General features: G+C 35.4%; 1 protein-coding gene across 1 annotated transcript in view; it reads left to right on the top strand.

Moving 5' to 3' along the window:
- The window catches only part of LOC106969531 (contactin-6), a 280443-nt gene that overhangs the window by 107080 nt on the left and 147072 nt on the right, over positions 1–26291 (top strand). The window contains 2 exon segments of the mRNA XM_053219040.1: positions 5570–5696; positions 12671–12846. Of these exon segments, the coding sequence (XP_053075015.1) occupies positions 5570–5696; positions 12671–12846 (303 nt within the window).

Genomic DNA, 26291 nt, shown 5'->3' with positions numbered 1-26291 from the left:
TAAATAAAACATTAAAAAACTTCCATCACAGTTGGCCTTTAAACAACATAGGGGTTAGGAGTGCTGACCCCTTATGCACTTGAAAATTCATGTATATAACTTTTGACTCCCTGCAAACTTAACTACCAATACCTCACTGTTGACTGAAAGACTTACCAATAACCTAAATAGTTGATTAATACATATTTTGTATGTTATATGTGTTATATACTATATTCCTTCAATAAAGTAAGCTGGGGAAAATAAAATGTTATTAACAAAACCTTAAGGAACAGAAAATACATTTACAATACTGTACTATAAATAATCTGCATATAAGTAGACTGTGTAATTCAAGCCCATATTCAAGAGTCACCTGTATTTTCTTTAGTATAGTATATGTTCATTTTAAACATTCAAACTATGAAAAATTATGCAAATATAAAAAAAATTTTATCCCAAGTAAAACTCTCCCCAAAATAAAAATTATTAAAATTTGGTAAGATTGTAGCCATCTTTCTATGCATATAAATACAGAGATATAGACTAATATGAAGGTAGATAAATGCATAGAAAAATGCTTTTATAAAAATGGGATTTTTATAATAGATACTACTTTTAACATGAAGACTTAATTGTATTTTAGTTTAACAAAAGTCAAACTGAAGCCAAGTAAAATGAGGAGAATTGTGAACTTGTAATAAATGATTTGAGTCAACAAAGATATTTATGTTTGTATTTGTTTTCCTAAAAGAGTCCTCTAAGGGTAAAAGATGCACTAAATAATACCAAGAAGTTACAGTACTTATGCTTTTAAAAATTGTAATTTATATTTAATATATATGTATTTTTATAAGTTGACTTTTTGCTATAAAAGAAAATATTAGCACTTAAACATTTGTAACTACGTTCCCTTATAACCCTTCATTCTTCTATTTATATTGTTATTTTTATATTATCCAAGTTTACAGCTTTCATATTCTGTCCTATAACTAAAAATAACATGGGGTATAAGTATTAGTTTTATATTTAAATATATTCAGTGTTCATCCTATAGCTCCTTCATTCTTTAAAGCTATATATTGGTTCATTTTTAATTGGCTGAATTTCATTGCTAAGTCATTTCTTTAAGAATAGTCATTTATGTTATATTCTCTGAAGGTTTCTTTTTTATGTTAAAGAATGTTGAATGCCATTCAACTTGGAAGATATCTTGGTAGGTGATAATAGACTTGTCACACTTTTATTCAGAATGTTACAGGCTTTCTTTTCCACTGTCTTCTGGTGTAGAAGGCTACCATTTTAAAATCTGAGATGAATTTAATATATTCTTCCACTTTTTAGATGATATTTGGTTTCAGCCTAGTCTTTTTAAGTCTTTCTTTAACTTTGAAGATCACTTAATCACTTAAGATCACACATGCCTTGGTATTGAATGCTTTCTTTCAGATGTCCCTAGAACATGGTATATTTGAATTCACAGGAAATTTTCTTTATGATATCTGCTGCTGATATATTTGTTTTATTCCCTGTCTCAATGGCGAAGATTTTATGTTGGTTCATCTTTATCTTTCTTGTTCATTACCTGTTTTTCAATTGCTTTTTATCTGTGCTTTTTCAACGTCATTAATTACAATTACCTCAAACTTTCCCTTAATGTCAATAATTTGACTTCAGCAGGTATCTGATTACTTACTTATTCTAATTGATTTATCAGATCTTTAGCGATGTTGTTTGGTTTACAATTTGTATCCTTAAGTTTGCAACCTCCTGATTTATCTGATTCTATTATTTGTTTGTTTTTTCATTGCCATCCAGTTATGTTAGCTTTGTCTGAATTCATGTTCTTACTCTACAGCATGAAATGATTTTGAGAAATTTCCTGGAGTTCCTTGAGTTACATTTTCTTCTTGATTGGTATTTTGTCTATCTTCGGCATACTATGTTTTCCGCTTTCATTTTTGAAATATATTTGCATAGTTCCTCTTCCATTCCCATTCATTTGCTCATTCTTGAGGAAATGTGTATAAACAATTCATGTACTCTTTTATAGAGAGGGATATTTCTTAACTTTTATCTCATCAAATCAGGGACTCTTTTGTTTGTTTGTTTCTCCTTCTTAGCTCCAGTTTGGAGGCTGGATGTGTCATGAGCACCCTCATTTTGTAACTTGAGGGAATGATGAGATTGAGGGAAGTTCAGCCTTTATCAGAATACTTGGGTACTTTTCTCTATTTTAAGGTATTTTTTTAGTGGTGTTTGGTAATATTATTGGTGGAGGACTATAGGTATACTTCGCTGGACAGATGTATTGTTTATTAGTTGGACTCTAGAGTTTTACCAAGTGAGTATATAGGCATGAAACTCTTTGTCTGTAAAATACAGTCATCTTTACTATTCACACTTTCCTGCTTTACTCTCCATAAGCTGTGTTTACTCCTCTTCAGCTAGAAAAGGAATAAGATTAAAAAACATGATGCATATACAAATGTACTTAACTCCAGAACTAGAGGTTGTTATGAGAGTTCTCAGCATTTTTTCATTTCACCAGTGGAGATAGGGATAAGATTAAGGAGTCAAAAACTCTTTCCTGAGCCTGGCCTGAACTCTTCTTACGGCTCAGTTATTTTTGTTGTTTATTTCGTTTGTTTTGATTAGTTTAAAGTCAATGGCATTTGTCCCTTTTCTTGTTCAGACATTGTTCAGTTCTGTTGTTTACTTATTTGTTTGCATTTATAATTTCTTGCCCATTTCATTAGGTGTTGGGGTAAAAAGAGTCTGTATTATGTTTTCAGTTCACTCTTTTTCAACTAGGCTTCACAACACAAACACATAAGACTAAGTGTTGCTATTTTACAGTTGAGAGTTAAGTAACTTGTCCACCATTATGTAGTAACTGACTAGGCTAGAATTAAAACCTGTCTGTCTCCACTTTTAGGTTATTAATGAAATGTACTGAAATTATAAATATACAATTGTAATATAAGTATAAATTACAAATATTTTGGAAGACTAATGAGAAGGAAGTAGATCTGAGTGGATAGTGAAAACAGTGAAGAGGGAATCAGGAAACCAGAGTTTGATTTCTTGCTTTCTCTTACAGCAAGTAGTGAATCTCAAAAAAGACGATTCAATTTCCTGGGTTTCAATTTCCTTGTCTGTAATAATGGTGACAATGACAATGGTGATGGTGATCGTCATGATATGGTGACTATACATTTACTTGTACTGGGAACAATATGCCATACTTCATAAGCAGTGTATGATTAAATCTGAAAACAATCATTTAAGATACATATATCTTTTTTACCAATGAAGATACTGAGAATTGTTCAAGTCCACTGAGGTCCATTTGATTCGGAGGTACCATTGCATTTCTATACCACAAAGTCTGGCCTGAGTGGTCTACAAAACATCTACCAACTTTGAGATGCTGTAGAACTATGGTAGGTAGAGGAGATCACCATGCTCTTACATGTCTCTCACGTACAACAATTAGAGTCTGGACTGGGTGTCCTAACGTTAAGTCTTGGTATGATGAGATTTATACTTTGTGTTGTTTATTTCAACTTAAAATCTAACAGCAAAACATCATTTCACCTTAAATGTGAGAATTGAACTCTTCGTCCTCCTCTTTCCTTTCCCTTTCTTTCTTAGCAGTTCAGTCCAAATGTCATGAAGGGAGCTAAGTAAAGTAGGCATCCACATGAATGTGGATGATGAGAGTTACAGCAGCCCAGCATGAGGTGGTAGAGACTGAGAGGGATGAAAAAGCTATCCATGTAAGGCAGAGGGTATCACAGGGGTGGCTCAGAGGCAAAGTGGCAGAGCCCAAGAAAGGTGATAAGGATGCCTATGGTGGTGTAGCCTAGCCCAGGATATCAGAGTCTAAGAAGGCTCGGAAGGGTTCCATTGCCACAGAGAGTGGAATATGACTCTGGATGTTGGGTCAGAGATCAAGTGGAGTGAAAAAGAATACACACAGGATGGAGGCACTGCACAAGGTCAGAACCTGAGTGAGGTGAGAAGAGAGGGGATAGCTTAATAAGTGGTTTCAGGGCAGGTGTGGGAGTAACTTGGGAGCACATGTCAGAACCTGTGCAGAATGAAGAGGACCTTTATAAAATCTACAGCAGCATTCCCTGGAGATTAGTTATATATAGGGGAATTGAACAAATGCATAAATATTTCTATATATACACATACACACACACTGAGTGAGAAGGCCTGGGAGCAAGAACACCTCAGTAACATTGCGTACACTTAGCATCCAGATCATGGTTTCTAAATACCATTCTCTAATAAAAGGATCCAGATTTGCTTAGGAGAGTAGATGACTACTTCCATGGCTATAGTAGAAAAAACACAAGATAATTCTGGGACATTTTGTTGTACAATAAAGTAAGGAAGTATTCAAAGAATGATAGGCACATGTCAAAAAGATAAACTACATTAAATGGGCTCTTGTTGGCCAAATCATTCACAATTTGGTCATCAAAATAATATTAATAGATTATTACTTGTTTAATAAAATAAGAAATCATTTATCCACTCTGATAGAGTAGACCATTTTGATAGAAATGTATTAATAAAACACTTAAGTGTTCATTGAAGAACAGTATATTTGAATTGTTTCAAAATCTCTAAACACAAAGTACTTACTAAGTATAAGGAGGAAAAAAATAATTTTAAAATGGAAAAGTCTGATAGACAATACCTCACAATCAGTGACCAAAGTTAACTTCAGCAGTATTGGGGCAAATTGAAGTCCTGTACCACCTGAGAGGGTGTAATATAAAGCACATGGTATCCCTGAATCATAGTAAAACAGCAGACACTAAGGTGCACCCAGCTGGGGAGAGGTACAGAGGGGCAGAGTAAGACAGTGTAATCAGTGTATTCTGGCTGGTGGGGAGGAGACTTCTTAAGGTGATCATTTTTAAAAATAAGAGCCAATTTTCACTGGTTCTGTTATTGTTTTTAAAAGTCTTTATAGACCCTTTTTATTACCTGCACCTTCAACATACAGCTCCTACCAGGACCCCTACCCTGTTCTTGGTAGCTGACTGCTCAGACAAGCCCAAACTGAGTGAAACTTGACCAGATCACAGCCTTGTAATCTTCAGCAATGTCAAAGTCAGAAAAATCAAGGAAAGAGTAGGGAATGGTTCCACACTGAAGGAGACTGAAAATATACAACGATTAAATAAAATCTGTAACTCTCGACTGGGTACTTTTGCTGTGAAAGATTTTACTAGGAAAATGTTAAAGTGGGGCCTGAGGATTAGACACTAGTACTCAGTCAATGTTCATTTTTTTTTTTATTTTGATGGCTTTATTGTGGTTATGTAAAAGAATGTCCTTTTTAGGAAATATAAAAGTTTTTAGGGGGGTTGGGGCATTGGTTTGTGACATGATTCTAAGGGGTTCAGAAAAAATATTTGTTTGTATTATTCTTGCAAGATTTTCTATGTTTTTGAGATAGTTTCAAAATAAAAGTTAAAAGTGTATTGACTTCATATCTAATACACAGTTGCATTCAAAGCAGGATCAAATGTTTTCATATGGTGTTACTCTTCTCTTTTTTCAGGTACTGGTCTTTTGAGCCGTCCTGTTTTTACCCAGGAGCCACAAGACATTATTTTTCCTTTGGATTTATCAAAATCTGAAATCATCCTGAATTGTGCTGCCACTGGTTACCCTTCACCCAGTTATAGGTAAAGTCATACTTCTGACACCACACTGTTTGTTTCTTTGTTTGTTTGTTTGTTTATTTATTTATTTATTTATTGTCTTTGATGTAAAACATGCACACAATAAAGTGTTTAGAATTATCTAATTTGAAGGATGCAGCTCAGTGAATTTTTACAAAGGTAAAGAGCTGGATACCCACCGCTCAAATGAAAAAAAATGTTAAATATTTTCAATATCCTCAAGTGTTGCCACTTTCCACTACCCTACTCCCAACCCAGGAACCATTGTTAGATCTCTGTCTTATTCATTAGGATGACTTAGAAGAGTAATTTTTTTTTCCTTTTCAAATTTTTATTTAAATTCCATTTAGTTAACATACAGTGCAACACTAGTGTGAGGAGTACAATTCAGTGATTCATTCCTTACATATAACACTCAGTGCTCATTATAACAAATGCCCTCCTAAATACCCATAACCCATCTAACCCTTCTCTCATGCACCTCTATCCATCAGTCCTCAGTTTGTGCTCTTTGAGTCTCTTATGCTTTGTTTCCCTCTCTCTTTTTTTTCTCCCTCCCATATGTGCATCTATTTTATTTCTTAAATTCCATGTATGAGTGAAATCATGGTATCTGTCTTTCTCTAATTTATTTTGCTTATTAGCATAACACATTCTGGCTCCATATATGTTGTTGCAAAAGGCAAGAGTTCATTCTTTTTGATGGACATTTGGGCTCTTTCCATAGTTGGGTTATTTTTGATAATGCTGCTATAAACAGTGGGGTTTATAATCAGTGGGGTTTCAATCAGTATTTTTGTAACCTTTAGGTAAATACCTAGTAATGCGCTTGCTGGGTCATACGGTAGTAGTTATATTTTTAACTATTTATTTATTTATTTATTTAGAAGAGAGAGAGAGAGAGAGAGAGAGAGAGAGAGAGAGAGAGAGAGAGAGGAGGTGTGTGTGTGGGGGGGGGGCGGGGGGAGAGGTAGGGAAAGAAGGAGAGAGGATCCCAAGCAAGTCTCATGCTGTAAGTGCAGAGCTCCATGTGGGGCTTGAACTCAGGAATCTTGAGACCATAACCTGAGCCAAAATCAAGAGTCAGACCCTTAACCAACTGAGCCACCCAGTCGCCCTCTATTTTTAACTTTTTGAGGTAGTTCCATACTGTTTTCTAGAGTGTCTGCACTAGTTTGCATTCCCATCAACAGCGCAAGAGGGTTCCCTTTTCTATGCATTCTTGCCAACATCTCTTGTTTCCTGTGTTGTTAATTTTAGGCATTCTGACAGTGAGGTGGTATCTCATCATAGTTTTGATTTGTATTTCTCTTCTTATGAGTGATTTGAGCATTTTTTCATGTGCCTGTTAGCCATCTGTATGTCTTCCTTGGAAAAATGTCAGTTCATGTCTTCTCCCCATTTCTTAACTGGCTTATTTGTTTTTTGGGTGTTGTGTTTGGTTAAGTTCTTTCTAGATTTTGGATACTAAAGTTATTATTATCAGATATGTCATTTGCAAATATCTTCTCCCATTTCATAGACTGCCTTTTAGTTTTATTGATTATTTCCTTCACTGTGCAGAAGATTTTTATCTTGATGAAGTCCCAGAAGTTCATTTTTGCTTTAGTTTCCTTGCTTCCGGTGACAGGTCTACTAAGAAGTTGCTCCAGCCTAGGTCACAAAGGTTGCTGCCTATGTTCACCTCTAGGATTTTGATAGTTTCTTATCTCACATTTAGGTCTTTCATCCATTTTGAGTGTATTTTTATGTATAGTGTAAAAAAGTGGTCCAATTTCATTCTTCTACATGTTGCTATCTATCCTGTTTCCCCACTACCATTTGTTGAAAAGATTATCTTTTTTCCATTGGATATTATTTCCTGCTTTGTAAAATATTAGTTGACCATATAATTGTGGGTCCATTTCTGGGTTTTCTATTGTGTTCTTTTGATCTATGTGTCTATTTTTGTGCCAGTACCACACTGTCTTGATGACGATATCTTTGTAATATAGCTTGAAGTCTAGAATTGTGATGCCTCCAGCTTTGCTTTTTTTTCAAGATTCCTCTGGCTTTTTGCGGTCTTTTTGTGATTCCATACAAATTGAGAATTATTTGCTCTAGCTTTGTGAAAAATGCTGGTGGTATTTTGATAGGGATTGCATTAAATGTGCTTTGCATAGTATAGACATTTTAACAATATTTATTCTTCCAATCCATGAGTGTGGAATGTTTTTCCATTTTGTTGTGTCCTCTTCAGTTGCTTTCATGAGTTTTCTATAGGTCAGAGTGTAGTGTTTGGTTAGGTTTGTTCTTAAGTATCGTATAGTTTTTGATGCACTTGTAAATGGGATTGATTGTTTTATTTCTTTTTCTACTGCTTCATTGTTGGTGTATAGAAATACAACAGATTTCTGTACATTAATTTTATATCCTGAGACTTTGCTGAATTCATGTATTAGTTTTAGAAATTTTTTGGTAGAGACTTTCAGGTTTTTATTTAGAGTATCATGTCGTCTGCAAATAGTGAAAGTTTGGAGAATTTTTCTTGAGATTGGTGGCGTGCAGTGCCATGTTGTGGTTAGAATTGAGGGGAAAAACAAAAGAAAGAAAAGAGAAAGAAAGGAAAGGGAAGGAAAAATGAGAAAAGAAAAAGAAAGGAAAGATGGAGGGAGACAGGTAAGGAAAGAATAGAAAAACAGGTAGCAAAAAGCACGGAAAGAGAAAGAAAGAAAGAAAGAAAGAAAGAAAGAAAGAAAGAAAGAAAGAAAGAAAGGAAGGAAGGAAGGAAGGAAGGAAGGAAGGAAGGAAGGAAGGAAGGAAGGAAGAAACAGAAAAACAACAGAAAAAGCAAGGAAAGGAAAAGATTTGTTTCCACAATTATCAATCAGTTCTGCACTTAATTAAAAATATCTACTGGCTTATAACAGGCAGAAGGATATAAGATAGTGGTTCTCATGACAATTTACTCATTAGTTTTTACCTATGAAGAAATACTCTGAATGAAGAGACTACAAATTTCACTGTTGCTAAAGGCTTCTGTTTCTAAGATATGTGTGAATTAGTAGGCTAAAGACAGGTAATTTAGCTTATTATTTCAAATCCCCTTAACGTGGTTTAGCTCATCTGTAATATCATAGCATAAAATACTCATAGACAAGAGGCTTTAGAAAGAGAGTGAAAAAAGAACTTGTTTTTAATATGAAAATGGCAGACTCAGAACCAATTTCCATCATAATAAAGCAAAGGGCAGAGATATTTCAGATAATGCACATTAGCAACAAAATGTAAAGTTTTAGTTAATATGACCCTTTCTAACTTAAATTTTGTTAAAAAGACTCACTCATAACTTTAGATTGTGTGTGTGTGTGTGTGTATGTGTAATAGAAAGAAACCTTTATGATACAGATTCTAACATTATTTGACATTATTTGGATATACCGTGAAGCCACATGAAAGAGCTATTGATTAAAGCAAGGAATGATCATTTCTAGTCACAGTTCTGATATTCATTGTGTGACCTTGGAATAATCATTTCTCTCTCCTGGCATTAACTTCCTCCTTATCCATAAAGTGAGGGTGTGGTTGATTTTAGTAACTTCTTTTAGTAATTTCCTTTTAGGGAAAAAAATCTCATAGCATAAAATAAGTTATATATAAAGCATAACTTTGGAAACATTTTAAAAGCAACTTGTCTTCTAGTCACTTCTAGTGCAGTAAACACCTTCACAAACAAGGTTTCAGTGCAAGCATCAAGATATAGAAATTTAGGTAAGTTTGAACAAAACTTTCCCATGGAAAGGCTCACTCTAAATTTTTTTAAGGGCCAAGTAACACATGAGAATTAAAGTCTAGCCAGGAAGCTTTGCAAAGGGAAGGAAAATGGATTACATAAAGTTGGTACTTGGGTAGTATTTCTTCTAAATAAAAGTCTTAGATAATCGGATAGCCATGAGTTTACTTCTAGCTCAGAATATATATTTTATTTGGGAAAGTGAAGCAACACCTATGTAAATGATTTGTACACAGGATAAACTATATCAGAAGTACATCTGCAAATGTCATAGAGGATTTCTGGCAGATCTCCTCTTGACCGGATCACCAGAGGAGATTTTTTTAACTTAGTCTACTCTGCTCTAGTCATGAGGTCTTAAGTCTGAGGTCTAGGTGTCTTTTTTTTTTTTTTTAATTTTTTAATGTTTATTTATTTTTGAGAGAGAAACAGAGACAGAGTGTGAGGGGGGGAGGAGCAGAGAGAGGGAGACACAGAATCTGAAGCAGGCTCCAGGTTCTGAGCTGTCAACACAGAGCCCACTGTGGGGCTTCAACGCAGGAACAGTGAGATCATGACCTGAGCAAAGTCGGACGCTTAACCAGCTGAGCCACCCAGGCGCAAGGTGTCTTTGAATAAAAATCATAGAAGTTGTCCTTCTGCCTTCTATTCTTTTCATTTTCTCACGTCATCTTCTTAATAAGATGCCTTCTTTATCCCATGGGATAAAGCAGGATATATATAATTGTGCAGATTTTATGATTAATGGATATGACTTCTGGAAAAATTAGATGACTCATCCAGGGATACACAGGAAGGGAATGTCAAAGCTAGGCCTAGGACTGTTGGTATAGGCCAAGGTCAATGGAATCAAATTTAGTACACATTACAATCACCCAGAGAGACTGTTACAATTTTAGATTTTGGAGTTCTCCTTCAGAAATTTAGGGATGGGCTTGGAAATAAGCACTTTAACAAACACTTAATGTAGCAAGGTCCAGTTCTGAAACACATACACACATACTATATTATCTAAGGACAATAAACATACCCCCCCAGCCATTATATTCTTGATACAGGGCTTAATTACTTAATATTAAAGGGTGTTCCCCAGAAAAAGGTCAAGATTTTAGTTCAAATTCATTATGTTTCCTGGAATTAATATGATATTAATGCAGATGCTTAAAATAGTCATTTAAAGCAAATTTCTTACTTTGCATTATAGGAAAATTCTCCTGGGTCTGCAATCCTATCAGTAATGTGTTTATGACAATCACTGGAAATCATTAATACTATTTCTACATTGATTTAAACATATTAATTAGGACAAAGCCCACACCAAGTGTTGAACCCCTGATCTATATGCACAGTTTAATAATCATTGTACCACAGTGATTAGAATGATTATGGGGATACTGTGAAAAATTCATTTGCTGCAGCTAAGCCAACAACTTTGAATTTGTGTTGAAAAACAATTACTGAGCTTAATTAGGAGCATGTAATGATGACAACAGTTATTTCAGCGATTGATTCCAAAATTAAAGAGAGCTGGCAAACTAAGTGTGGTATATCCTTTGCTTTGAAAATGAAAGGGAACATAGAGGTCCAAAGATCATGCCCTGTAAGCAAATTGTGAAAGACAGTATTATAAAGCTGGTAAGGAGAATATTGGAATCTTGAGAAAGGCCTAAAGACAGAAAATGTTTCTATATTTGATTTTTAATATTGAGAACAAAAAACTGTACAAATTTCTCTAGAAAAAAAGATTTGACAGAAAGTATACTGTTTTTGGCTGTTTTCTTTCAACTTCTTTTTGTTAAAAAGAACCTGAGGTACACAAGAATTGGCTAAATAATTTTAAAGCGACAGAGTTTATCAAAAACCTCTGACTGATTTTATATTTGATCAATCACTTACCTGTTTGAATAGGGTAGAGGATTACCTATGTCTGTATTTCTTTCATACTACAGTAGACATTTACCATAGTCTCTACATTGGATATTTCAAGACGTTCCTAAAAAAGTCAATGACACTTAGATAACATTATAAAATGTAATTTCTTTCTTACAGTTATCCACCCTCTTCAAAATATTTTTAATACGATCTTAGCATGAAGGGGAAAATAACAGCAAAGCTGGCATAAATCCTGAAAGTACATGGTTTGGACATTGGCTATGTTCCATTAGAAACAGCCATTCATTTGTTTTTCTAAAAGACTGATTGTCTTAATTCAATATTTTTAAGTGTCTTTCTTCCTAAATGATTTCTATGACTACACACAGCTAGGAATATATCTAACTAAATATGCAACATTTATACTTCAAAATGTCTGGATATTTTGAAGAAAGGGGTGAAACGTGGAGGAAGTGGGTTTGATTAAAGATAATTACTGGGTATTCATTCATCTTAAAATGACCAAATGGAATTTCTAAAACATCTTATCATTCTTTGAAAATAAATATAACTGTAAGGCCCTTCTGCTACTTAATTCATGTACCTATAGTTGACTAATAGGTAAGTCAAGAGACTATTTTCTGCCTAAAATAAAATCTCTCAAACTGCATTTGTTTTATTAAATAATTTTAGTTTGGCATTTGTAAGTACTGTTGAAATATATTCTGCGTGGTTAATTTTCCAAGTAAGAGACTCACAGAGACAATCATGTTCCAAAATAGGTGGGTTATTATTGTTTTATTATCAGCCTCAAATTGGCATTGTAAAATCTTTACTGGCTTTCTTTATGCCATTTGTAATATACGCTTCTCGGATTTCTATCTCTAAATCATTTTCAACGTCCAATTTTGCAGTATCGGTTGTGGGTGTTCAGGTATAGTATATGTTATTTGAAAAGTCACTAAAGGAATAGAATGGCCAGTATTATTGACTGAATGTCTCAGTTTTATTTTTCATTTCAAGAGTTATGTTGCCTTCTTGTGCACATCTGGGTGAATGTTTGTGATTCATCAAGAGTGGAAGATCTTTCAAATAACCTAGTTGTTGATATCACTCAGTTCCTAAATACAGTCATCTTTGGTGAAACTGAAGGATTGTCTTCACATGTAACCATGTTTGTTGTTGCTGATTTAAATGGTCCTAGCAAATAAATAAATACGTAAATATATACATCCATACATACATGGTCTTAGTAGTACAGCTGCCTGTTGTTTAATACAAGGAATGGCCAACTCTGTATATTCTAACATAATTTGATTTTTTTCCCTTGAAGGTGGAAGCAAAATGGCACAGATATTGATTTTACCATGAGTTATCACTACAGGTTGGATGGAGGCAATTTGGCAATCAGTAGTCCCCGCACAGATCAAGATATTGGCATGTACCAGTGCCTGGCCACCAACACTCTGGGGACAATACTGAGTCAGAAGGCGAAGCTCCAGTTTGCATGTGAGTTTGTGGGGGCAAATTTAATCCCTGTGATTGTTTAATACAATATTTTTGTTCATATTAAAATATTAGCTTTGCCAATCATCTGTTCTTTGAGGGTGATTATTTATGGAGGTAAAAAGTTTTGACAGCATGCATTTAATGAATCCATACTCCTAGGGATAGTCAAAATCTTCTTCAAAAAAAGGAAGAAAATAACTGTGTTATTATATTTGATAAATTATGTTCAGAAATATCTCTAAAAGTTTCAGATATAAATTTTAAGAAAAATATATATGACACATTACTGTTTTTCTTTCTTTCTTTTTTTCCCTTCTCTTTTTCATTATGTATTAGTGTGCAGAGCACAGGAAGAAAAAGCTGAGGACAGAGATGTCTTTTGGGGGAGGTGGATATTCTCCCAGGAAATGTGATCATACACCCACAGTTAGATGTAGGTGGAAATAAAGTGGTTGCCAAAGGCAGACTTTATATTAACTGTAACAATGTCCAGCTGCATCACATAAATGTCATCCAAGTAATTACCTTGGTGACATTTGAGGACATTAGCAGATGAACAATAGACATATGGCTTCTTATATCCTTTATACATAGGGTTGCCGGGGACTGAAATGTTTCATATTGGATCCAGGGATAGCCTTGATTGAAAGTAATTATATTTGTTGATATGGATGAAATAGAAGCCTTGAATTTTTCTCTTTACACCTCCTCCCCCACCCCACTTCTACCCACGCCTGCCTCACAGGATATATCAGGGGGCCAAAGAGTTAGCAATTAGTCTCTTGGGTGCTCATGGAAAGGTATATTCTGTTACTTTGAAAGAGTAATTGTTTTGGAATTTTACCAATAAAATATATGTTCAACGCCTACCTTGCAGAACCAATGTAGTCATCAACAGATACATGAATTAAGAATTGAGTCTATCTGCCATTGCAAGTCTTGTGTTCCAAAGATCCCTTGCTTCATACCCATTTCCTTTTAGGTTGGCCATTTTGGGGGTAGTCTTATTTCTGAATGTGTGTGTGTGTGTGTGTGTGTGTGTGTGTGTGTATTTAGTCATAGATACAGGTGATATAGATACAGATATAAATATAGATATAGATAGATATAAGCATTATATAGGTATATATACACATACATATATGCATGTGGTCATATATACACAGACACTCATGTATATACACACATTCATGCTAAATGTATTTGAATGTGTTATATATGCATAAATAGATAATGCAAAAGTTTATGGAGATAGGTGGAATATGAACAAAGGCTTGTGGCTATTTTGAAAAAAAAACAAGAGAGAAAATGATAGAAGGGACATATCTAATCAAGAATAAGTTTTCCTATGAAAACACGCTCAACATCACTAACCATTATGAAAATGTAAATCAGAACTATAGTAAGATACTGCTTGATACCCATTAGGATGGCTATTAGTAAAACACACACACACAAACAGAAAATAACAAATGTTTGCAAGGATGTGGAAGAATTGGAACATTTGTGCATTGGTGATAAGAATGTAAACTGGTAGAGTCACTGAAAGACAGTCTAGCAGTTCATGAAGAAAATTAATGGAATTACCACATGACACAGAAATTCCATTTCTATGTATTTACCTCAGAGACTTAAAAGCAGGCAGTACTCGAACAGATATTTATATACCCATGCTTATAGCAGCATTATTCTGAGTAGCTAAAAGGTGGAAATAACCTGAATGTAGTGTGTGTGTGTGTGTGTGTGTGTGTGTGTACGTGTAGAATAGAATATTATCCTACTTTAAAAATGGAATAAAATTCTGATACAACATGTGTAGCCTTGAAAAAAATCCTGCTAAGTGAAGTAAGCCAGACACAACAGGACAAATATTGTATGATTTAATATATCTGAGGTAACTAGAAGGGAAAATTCATAGAGACAGAGGGCAGAGTGGTGACTTCCAGGGACTGGGTGGAAGGAAGATTCGGGAGTGAACTTTAATTAATACAGAGTTCCAGTTTGGGATAATGATAAAGTTCTGGAGGTGAATGGTAGTAATGATTACACAATCTGAATTTATTCAATTCCACTAAATTGTGCACTTTAAATGGTTAAATGGTAAATTTTATGTTATTTTTTTTTAAATAGTATCATCAGAATTCAGTGGAATAGAGTTGGATTTTTTTTCCTTCATCATAATTCTTAAAAGAAAAGAAAAGACTAAGGTTTCTTTATTAAGTATCTGTTTTGGTTCTTTGTACAGAGAAAGTAGTATAAATGCTAGTCTCCAGCCTAATGGAAAGTTCCTAAAGTACAAGACCTGTGTCTTTGATTAAATTTGAATTCCTCACCACCACCTTCATAAATTCCCAACAGTGCCCATGTTGGTAGAAAAGGCTTTTGGTATGTAGGATAACAATGGTAGTGGAATGGTAAGATTTTCGATACAGACAGATCTGAGTTCAAATTCTATCATTGTCAAATGTCTACTGGTAAAATCAGGCCACCTCTAAACAATAGTAAGCCTCTGTTAAGAAATTTATTCAATGGAATTATAGCATTATCCATAGAACAATGACCTGGATTACTGGAGATCATATTGCAAAGTCCCCGTCCTTTGAAGGCATTTGTGAAATGAAAGCTCTAATTCTTCTTGTTATTTTTTACTGCCTCCCTCAATTTGGTCAAACATTTACATATTTCAAACTGCTACAGTTACTCATAGAAAGGTCTTCTAATTTACATTTTACACTTTCTCCAGACGAGTTTCTTCATCTCTTGTTTTCAAGACTTTTAGGTGCTTTGACATATATATGTTACTTTTCTTGAGCCCAGCAACCACCATAGGAGATAGATGCTATTGTTGTTCCTATTTCACAGATTAAGAGCCTGAGCCTCACAGAGATTGGTGCTTTTTTAAAGGTACATTGTTAGAGAACCAGGTGAAACTTGAGTATAAAAGTAGACTCTAAAACTCATGCCTTTCATCTTATAGTAGTCAGTCCTTCCCCAACACTGCCCACACAAAATATGTGTGCTTTTTAAATTTAATTTGCCTTGGCATAGTACTTGTGAAAATATTAAGCCGTATCTTCAAGATAGTAAACTTCACAATAATCCTGGTGATAGATGCTGTTGATACCCTGTCCAGATCCCTGTAAATGGACAGTGTGCCCATCTCCAGCTTTTAGCGACCACGGCTGCACCTCTTTTACCACTTATGCCCCAGACTCCCCAGGGGATCAGGCTAACGCTGGACAACGGCTGAGAACCCCATCTTGTTTAGCTCCTTCCCCGGAGCTTTCCTGCTTCCCTCCTTCCCTTTATCCTGGGAGTGTTCTCTCACTAAATCATACAGACTTGAATGTCTGCCTAGGCTCTGCTTCTAAGGAACCCAAAGTAAGACATTTAATATAAGACATTTAATATAAGGTATTTGATCTACTTATTGATAGAAAAGTTAGGTCCAGAAGCCCTACTCATGTGAATTTCTATAGTAAGAACAAAGATATACATCAAAACAAAATTGTATCAATAACTCTGCTCCCTACAGGTTGGCAGTCAATTGTATAGTGTCACTTTGACCTTCAGAACAAATGAACTATGAACAGCCTTTCAGAACCTAACCTGTCCCTGGGAAAGACTCTGTAGGTACATACCTCTAGATAATTGATGGCTTTTGTTTGTAACTTTTATCTGGATGTTCAGCAATTCAAAAACACCCTCAGAGTTTATTTTAGACTCAGCCCATAACATTTTGCCTCATCCTGATTCATCCCACCATGAAACCATGCTGAAATGTGGTCCATGTATACAAAGCTATCTATCATGAAATGTCTTTCCAAATCAAATCAAATCTGTCCTTAACCAGCTCTGTGACCAAGACAAGACTTATTAAAGGTATGTTTTGAATTACTTGATTACAAAAACAGACCCCTTCACTTCTTCCACATAAGATTCTGTCATTCCAAATTCTCAGATAGATTTTTTATTTTAAGCTCTTCCTTTTCCCCCCAACCTCAACCCTAAAGCAAATTCTGCAGGTGTCTATTTACCAAAAGCTCCTGCTACCAACCTGGTGTTCTTGAATGATAAAACCAGTTTGACTTTTTACAAGCTACACTTGTAGCTGCTTTGAATTTCTTTTATTTCTCAAGGACTTTGGTGGTAAAGGTTGAATGTAGACTTCTTCCTTTCATATGTATGTTAATGAATTACTCTGTACTTGTGTGAGAGAACATTGCATCTGTCATTGCTCTTTAAAATGTCAACCTTGAGAAAAAAAGATAGGTGTTTTAAAAGAAACCTGTGATTTCACTGAGCTATATATATATATTTTTGAGACTCTTGTAATAATGCAACTCTACCAATGAATAGATAAACATTTGGGATAAGAGTTACTCGTGAATAGGACTTTTTGGTTATGCATTGTTTAATATTTAATCACAGATACCCTTTCAAATAAGATTGTCCCATTATTGCAGAGGAAAAAGTAGCTGGACTAGAATCTCCTAACTGACCATTGATTTATTCAAGCCAACCACCCAGAAAACACCTTATTTATATGAATCTAGCTCTGTGCTTGGGCTGAAAGATTAAATGATAGATAAGAAATAGCTACTCCCTGTCTTCACAGAGCAGACAGGCGAAACCTTAAAAAAAACCAGGAAAGAAAGAAATTGCTAACATCTATATAGTACATATTAGACAGCAGGCATTATTTTAAACTCTTTAAGTAAATTGATTCCAGTGAACCTGACAATAACCCTATGAGGTAATTTTCAGATGAGCAGATTGAAGCATAGAAGGATTAACTAACCCACCCTATATCACACAACCAATAAGTGGCAGAGTCCATGTTTAAATCCATGCAATCAGAATGTAGAATCCACATTCCTACCACCTATCGCACCTCCTTAAAAAAAGTATCAGGTGAAGTGACAGAAGTAGACCTAACCTACAATGGAGCCCAGAGTGGGGAATCATAAGGTTTGCCTGGATTGGAGAGAGGGCAATAGAAGTATTCCAAAGGGAATGGGGGCTGGAATTAAGCCTTGAAATACTAGTTTGTTTTCCCAACACAGGTGAGTGAAAGAACATTCAGATCCAAAGGAGAGCAGGGTCACCTGGGTGGCTCAGGCAATTAAGCGCCTGACTTCATCTCAGGTCATGACCTCACGGCTTTTGAGTTTGAGCCCTGCTCTGCTGTCAGCATAGAGCCCACTTCTGATCCTCTGTCCCCCTCTCTGTCCCTCTCTTGCTTGTTCTCTCTCTCTCTCTCTCTCTCTCTCAAAATAAATAAATAAACTTAAAAAAAGAAAAAAAAAGGAAAGGATAACAAGAAGAAAAGCAGATATATGAACAAGCTCAAATACCAGAGAAAATCTGAGGAGATTGACAAAAGACCAGGCATGAAAGGCCAAGTTCATGAAATGACTAGTTTTCTAGGAAGAGTCTGCAAAATAATTTGAAGGCAGGTACTTCCAGATTTTGGAATCCCTTTATATCCAAACCCAGTCTGTAAAAAGTGGAATGATTGAGTGATACTATGAAATGCCAAAGAAGCACACAAAAACCCATCATGGTGTGATGCTTTTAGGCAGAGGCACCAGAGGCAAAATGACTGTGTTTTTTGTGCACAAGTGTTCATTCATGCATAAAATGGGGTGTTAATATTACGCATTTCATACAGAATTGATATCAGGACAATACTGATTACACGTTGAGAGAGGGTAAGGGTGACTGTGAGGTGTTAATGGACTGCTCGGCAGAGACCTGGCTATGCAACTATAATATAATAGACCAAGGCTGGGACATCAGTATTTATCCTCAGAATAATGGAAATATTTTGAACGTAGTTAAGGATTTTGAAGTTGTTTACAAATCATAGTTTGAAAATGCCACATTCTTTTTTTAATTTTTTTTAATGTTTTTATTTATTTTTGAGACAGAGAGAGAGCATGAGCAGGGGAGGGGCAGAGAGAGGGGGAGACACAGAATCTGAAGCAGTCTTCAGGCTCTGAGCAGTCAGCACAGAGCCCGACGCGGGACTCGAACTCACAGAACGTGAGATCGTGACCTGAGCTGAAGTTGGACACTTAACCAGCTGAACCACCTGGGTGCCCCCGTACTTTTCTTATATAAATATTAGTCTGATACATTAATGATATTACTGATATTATTAAAACTATAGTACACATATTTAGGGGTGCTCCAAACCCAGTTTTCACTCTTATAACATGGGGTTAAAGAATTCTTGCTCTGTATCACAGGAATTATTTTAGAGGGTTCCAGGTTAAAATGCAATAATAATTCATTTTAAAGAGCTACAAACATAGGCATTTATACTCATCATCATTGTTTTCCTGAAGAATGCAAAGAATTTTATATCTGCAATGCCATTCATCTTTAGTCTATACCGGTAAGCTATTCTAAACCATATTTTATAGTTGGAAAAATTCAAGGTGGGGAACTCTGTTACTTGCCCAAGATCACCCAACCAACAGCAGACCAGAATTTCTCATGTCTCCATCTCAAAATAGTTTTTAAATATGTTTATTTATAGATGGAGAAAGTAAAACAGAATTCAAATGAATAAAAATCATAGTCACAGCACAACAGGAGAAGTATCCAGGTAAAAGCCATAATATAGAGGTCTTTTATCAGTTTAGAATGCCTTCAGATTTTTTTCATATATAAGAAATGCAAAAACAGTTATACATGATCCTGATAATATGGTGATAAAGTACATTTATATCTTAAAAATAAATTAAGACCCAGGGAAAAAAATCTAAATAACACTTAGAAACACATTTGGAACATTTAAAGTCTCTGATAATTGTGAAGTATGTGTTAAGTGGGTAATGCATATCTAATTACAAATGAAAATACTAGTTGGCTTTTAACCTTTTTTGGTACATTGGAAAAGAAATAGCTAAACAAAATGGGGACATCCATATTTTTCTGTAATTTCTTGAAAGAAAGTTGATACTTCACTACTGGGTTTTCATTATCATCTGGGAAATAGCACTAAACAGTGTTTCAATGAAATTAATATTCTAAATTTGTCTTAATATACTAGTAACCACCAGTTGATAATATTAAGGGGTAAGCTTTGACTTTGCTTTTAAAGGCAATGCATGTCTTAAGGGGAATTGGAACAGTCACACGGTTGAATTACAGCAAGTCACTATTATATTTATTTTTAAAATCAACAGGGAAGCAGGTTATCCAATGTTTTAGCCTCATTTTTTCCTTCACTATCACTGCTGGACATCTATTTATGTACCTTATCAGAAATGATACTCTCAAAATTCAGGCCTCCTCTCACCTCCCACCTCTACTTATATTCAGTGGGACCTAGTCTTTTTGGTCCATTTAAATAAAATTGCACATTTAAGCTGCACAGACTGAGTTGGGGGCGGGAGAGGAAATGTTAAAAATTAAGTTATTCGTCCTATCAAAACTGAGAGTTTCTGATTTATAAAACTAAGAGAGAAACCAAAAGGTAAAATGATTATTTGTTATTCCCTTGCTGTTTGACAAATGGTTTTGAGGAAGTTATGAGCATGCATCATTGAGATTTTGCTTCTGAGATTTATAAAACAACTGATTGGGAATTTTAGCAAAATTTTTGTGTTAAAGAATCAGAGGAAATATTATCTGAGATTTATTGTTAATATATGCCCAATGTTACCAAATAGCAAATTAGAATCAAGTATTTAGAAATACAGGGGGACCTGTGGGGCTCAGTTGAACGTTAAACTCTTGATTTTGGCTCAGGCCACGATCTTGAGATTTATGAGATTAAGCCCTGCATTGGGGTCCAAGCTGAAGCATGAAGCTTGCTTGGGATTCTTTCCCTTTCTCTCTGCTCTTCCCCTACTCTCTCTCTCAAAATAAATAAACAAACTTAAAAATAGACAAAATAAGATTAAAAAGTAAATACAAATGTAAAGAGGTTTTGCTGCCAACATCTGGAAATATTTATCATATTTTAAGGTATTAATTTATATGCTATATTTTCCAAAAGGTTTGACCCATATAGAAAACTGTAAAACACAGAAACAGCTCAATAAAGCATGATTAATCCAGAATATTACCAACACCCCAGAATGCCCTCCCCTTCATACTCTTTCATTTGCTACTTCCTCCTTCCTCTCCAATACCTTGCTTGTCAGTTTATAATTAAATATTACCTTTTTGAATTTCATATGTATAAAACCACACAACACATTCATTGTTGGCTTTGTAGCCAATAATACTTGTGAGATTCATCCACACTGTAGGTAGTCACTGTTCATTCGTTTCCATTGCTATATAATATTTTACGGTATAAATATACTACAGTTTATGAATGACATCTGCTGTTAAGGGAACTCTGGGTTTTTTTCAAGAGGCAAAGGTGAATAGTTATTTATGAATATTCATATATATACATACATATATATATACACATATACATACATATATGTATACGTATATACATATAATATACGTATATATATGTGTGTGTGTATATATATATATATATCTTTTGGTACATTTGTGAATACATTTCACTGTTGTAAATAGAGTAGAATTACAGGGCATTTGGGTATGCATATGTACAACTGTAAAAGATAATACCAACTGTTGTCCATAGTGATTTTATTAATTTAGCCTCTTACCAACAATGGTTCCTTGACAACACTAACCATTGCCAGTCTTTTTTCATTGTTATTATTTTAACTTTTATTTAAATTCTAGTTAGTTAACATGTAGTGTAATGTTGGTTTCAGGAGTAGAATTTAGTGATTCATTGCTTACATATAACACCCAGTGCTCCTGACAAGTGCCTACCTTAATGCCCATCACCCATTTAGCCCATCTACTGCCCACCTCTCCTCCAGCAACCCTCAGTTTGTTCTCTATATTGAATAGGAGTCTCTTATGGTTTGCTCCCTTTCTTTTCCCCCCCTTCCCCATGTTCATCTCTTTTGTTCCTTTTTTTTAATGTTTATTTATTTTTGGGAGAGAGTGGGGAAGGGTCAGGGTGAGAGGGAGACAGAGAATTCCAATTAGGCTCTGCACTGTAAGGACAGAGCCGGATGCAGGCCTTGAACCCATGAACCATGAGATCATGACCTGAGCAAAAATCAAGGGTTGACTCTTAACCGACTAAGCCACCCAGGCACCTCAATTTTGTTCCTTAAATTCCATATATGAGTGAAATCATATGGTGTTTGTGTTTCTCTGACTTATTTCGCTTAATATAATACACTAGCTCCATTCATGTCTTTGCAAATGGTAAGTTTCCATTCTTTTTGATGGCTGAGTGGTATTATATACCATATCTTCTTTATCAGTTCATCATTCAATGGGCATTTGGGCTCTTCCCATAATTTGGCTATTGCAGACAATGCTGTTATAAACATCGGTATGTATATGCCCCTTCAAATTAGTATTTTTGTCATTTGGGTAAATACCTAGTAGTGCAATTGCTGGGTCATAGGGTAGTTCTATTTTTAACTTGTTGAGGAACCTCCATACTGTTTTCAAGACTGGCTGCACCAGTTTACATCCCCAGCAACAGTGTAAAAGGTTTTGCCTTTCTCTGCATCCTCACCAACATCTGTTGTTTCCTTTGTTAATTTTAGCCATTCTGACAGGTGTGAGGTGGTATCTCATTGTGGTTTTGCTTTGTATTTCCCTGATGATGGGTGATGTTGAGCATCTTTTCATGTGTGTTAGCCATTGGTATGTCTTCTTTGGAAAAATGTCTGTTCATATCTTCTGCCCATTTCTTAACTGAATTATTTGGTTTTTGGGTTTTGAGTTTGATAAGTTACTTTTATTTATTTATTTAGAATGAGAGCGAGAGAGAGAGAGAAGTCTAGAGAGAGGGGCAGAGGAGTAACAGACAGAATCTTACATAGGCACCGTGCTCAACGCAGAGCCTGACGTAAGGCTCTGTCCTACCACCTTGGAATCGTGACCTGAGCCTAAATCAAGAGTCAGACACTCAACCAACTGAGCGCCCCCCCCCAACAGATACCCTGATAAATTCTTTATAGATTTTGGATACTAACCCTTTATCGGATGTGTTATTTGCAAGTATCATTTCCTATTCCAAAGATTGCCTTTAGTTTTGATTGTTTCCTTTGCTGTGCAGAAGATTTTTATCTTGATGAAGTCCCAGTAGTTCATTTTTCTTTTGTTTCCTTTGCCTCAGGAGATATCTCTAGTAAGAAGCTTCTCCAGCTCAGGTCAAAGAGGTTGCTCTCTTTGTTCTCTTCTAGGATTTTGATGATTTTCTATCTCACATTTAGGTCTTTCATCCATTTTGGATTTATTTATTTGCCACTCTTTTTTAAATTTTAGCATTTGGAGAACATATGTAAGTGTATCTTATTTTGGTTTAATTTATTTTTCAGATAACTAATGACACTGAGCACCTTTTAATTATATTTTTTTATTTTTTTAATGCTTATTTTTGAAGGAGAGAGAGAGAGAGAGACAGAGCATGAGTGGGGGAGGGGCAGAGAGAGAGGCAGACACAGAATCCAAAGCAGGCTCCAGGCTCTGAGCCATCTGCACAGAGCCTGATGTGGGGCTCAAACTCATGAACTATCAGATCATGACCTGGGACAAAGTCGGACGCTTAACCAACTGAGCCACCCAGGCGCCCCATATTTTAAGTTTATTTTTGAGAGAGAGAGAGAGAGCACATGCCCGCATATGTGACCGAGTCAGGGAGGAGCAAAGAGAGGGAGGGAGAGAGAGACAATCCCAAGCAGGCTCCACACTTTCAGCTTGGAGCCTGATGCAGGGCTCAAACCCACAAACCATGAGATCATGACCTGAGGTGAAACTGGGTCAGATGCTTAACCGACTGAGCCACCCAAGCACCCAGAGCACCTTTTTTATATGTGTATTGGCTACCTGCAACTCCCCCTTTGCCCTGACACCCAGCTTAAAAAATCTAAATCATTTTTAGGGGTACCTGGCTGTCTCAGTCAGTAGAGCATGCAACTCTTGACCCCAGTCGGGGCTGTAAGTTTGAGCCCCATGTTGGGTATAGAGATTATTCAAAAATAAAATCTCAAAACAAAATTTAAACCATTTTCCATTTTTCTAGAGTTGTTTTTCTTTTTCTTAGTGACTGATTCTAGATCTGAGCACTTTGCTGCTTATATATAGGAAACTGCTTCTTCTACTATACAACTTCAGTTTTTACTCTCTTAGTTATGTCTTTTGATAAGCAGAAAATTTTAAATTCCATATAGTCTAATTTGTCAATCTTTTCCTATATGTAATGATCCTTTCTGGAAAAACTTTAAGAGATGTTCCCCTGCATGAACTCATGAAGATATTTTTCTATGTTATCTTTTAGTTTATTGTTTTGTCCTTCATGTTTAAAATTGCAGTTCACTTGGAAATTATTTATTTGTTTACATGGTACAAGGTAGGTTCAGTATATATATGTTTTTTTTCTTTACAGGTCCAACTGAGTCAGCAAATATATTAAAAAATGCATTCCTTAAAAAAATTTACTCTTCCTTCACTCTACTATAGTGTCAGCTTTGAAAAAAATCAACTATGAATGCTTGGGACTGCTTTTAGCCTCTCTCTTCTGTTTCTTTGGTATATCAGCCTATGGTTGTACAAATGCCACACTCTAATAATTACTACAGTCTTAACGATAATTCTTGATGTCTGATAGTTACTAGAATAGATGATATGGATAAAGAAAAAAATGAGGTTCAAATTTTAAGCTGAACTCAAGGAGAAGAGAGCTTGAAGAGAATAAAAAGTATAAGAAATAAGTACCATAAGGTTCTATCCACTTACTGAAATTGAACTTTCTAGTGGCCAGCACACAAGAAAGGGGGCTCATATCTTTCATGGGATAAAAACATGTCATTGTTCCTGTGAGCATAATTGCTCTGACTCTAGAACCTGAGAGGTTTCTCCTGTAAATCCTCATCAAGAGCAAAGTGAGCGATTCAGCAAATGGCATTCCCCTCACAAACACGCTCTCACACTTACTGAGTTTCCTATGGTAGCTTCTTCTATCTAAAAAATAATAGCTAACATTCACTGGGTACTTCTCAGACCTTTTCCATAACATCTTTTGGGAGGCTTCCCAATATGTGCCCAGTTTTCTATTACTGTAGCCATTGTTACCATCAGTATGTGTGAATCCCATCAGTCTCTGATTTCTGGCTGTAGCCATGATATCAGTAGGATCTCAGAAACACGAACAATAGAAATGAGTTGCTGAATTCTTCAAACTTTGAGTGAATCCAGTGCTCACTCTGTTTATATATTATGTGGCTTTTCTTGGTGGAAACTTTACAAAGCATAGCTCCCTGCAGAACTCCTACCTACCTATTTCAGAAAACTGGGTTAAAATATTCTCCTTGAACATTCATTCCTCTGTGTACTTTTCTTAGGCTAAGCCTCTTCCTGTATTGATAAGATAGATGCTTGGGAAGAAAGTCGTTCTGGATCCTGAATTGGTGTTACTATATTTATGTTATCCCCTGCTCCATTTTCGTAGGAGTGAGGAGATAGGAATTTATAGAAATAAGGCAGGAGCATTTCAAGTTTTGTGATCTGACAATGCCCTCCATGATAGATGCTTTAGACATATGTTCCTAAAAGGAGGTACCGACCTTCTCAACAGTTCTTCCTAGTTAAAGAGAATAATCTGGCTCAGTCCCCAAAACTACCATGTAAAATTATAATCCTGGTTTTATAGATGAAGAAAATGCGGATCAGAGAAGTGAAATAATATGCCCAGAAACACTAGAAAACAGTGAAGCTGGGGTTTGATACCAGTCATTCTGATGGTTTAGCTCACTTCCGTAATCATTTAATGAGTGCTTGTCAAATTTTAATGTGCATATGAATCACTTGTGGATCTTATTAATACAAGTACTGATTCAGTAGGCCTAAAGTGGGACCCAATAATTTATATTTCTGGCAAGAATCCAGGTGACACTACTGTTGTCAGCTTCAATACCAGATTGAATAGGAAACACCGTCTCAAAATAAGATTTAGAATACTGCCTAAAGGCAATCCACTAGTAGTGTTAATATAGGGGTCAACCCAAGGGGATACAAGGAGTCAGCTCTATTATGGTCTACATGAATCCAGGGGAAAAGCAAATGTTAATCTGTATTTCCAAACTATAAGATGGCTGTTCAACATATTCAGTGATATGTTCCAATAATTCATATTTCTTGAGCACCTATTATGTCCCTAACACACATGGGAACAGTTTGCACGATAAGTATATTTTCTCTATTTGTGTCTCTGCAGCTATAACCACAGGGTCACCATGTATGTATATAAAACATTAGAATAAAGAACAAGGAAAAAATGTGCTTGAGAATTATCCAAAGTATGAGGTTTTTAACTAATCCCCTGTCAGAAATACTATTTTCTTAAAAAAGAATTTTTTTTCATTTTTTTG

The sequence above is a fragment of the Acinonyx jubatus genome, chromosome A2, assembly GCF_027475565.1.
Source record: "Acinonyx jubatus isolate Ajub_Pintada_27869175 chromosome A2, VMU_Ajub_asm_v1.0, whole genome shotgun sequence".
NCBI classification, from domain to species: Eukaryota; Metazoa; Chordata; class Mammalia; order Carnivora; family Felidae; genus Acinonyx; species Acinonyx jubatus.
Note: the sequence above shows the minus strand (reverse complement) of the source record. Positions and strands in the feature narration are given on the sequence as shown.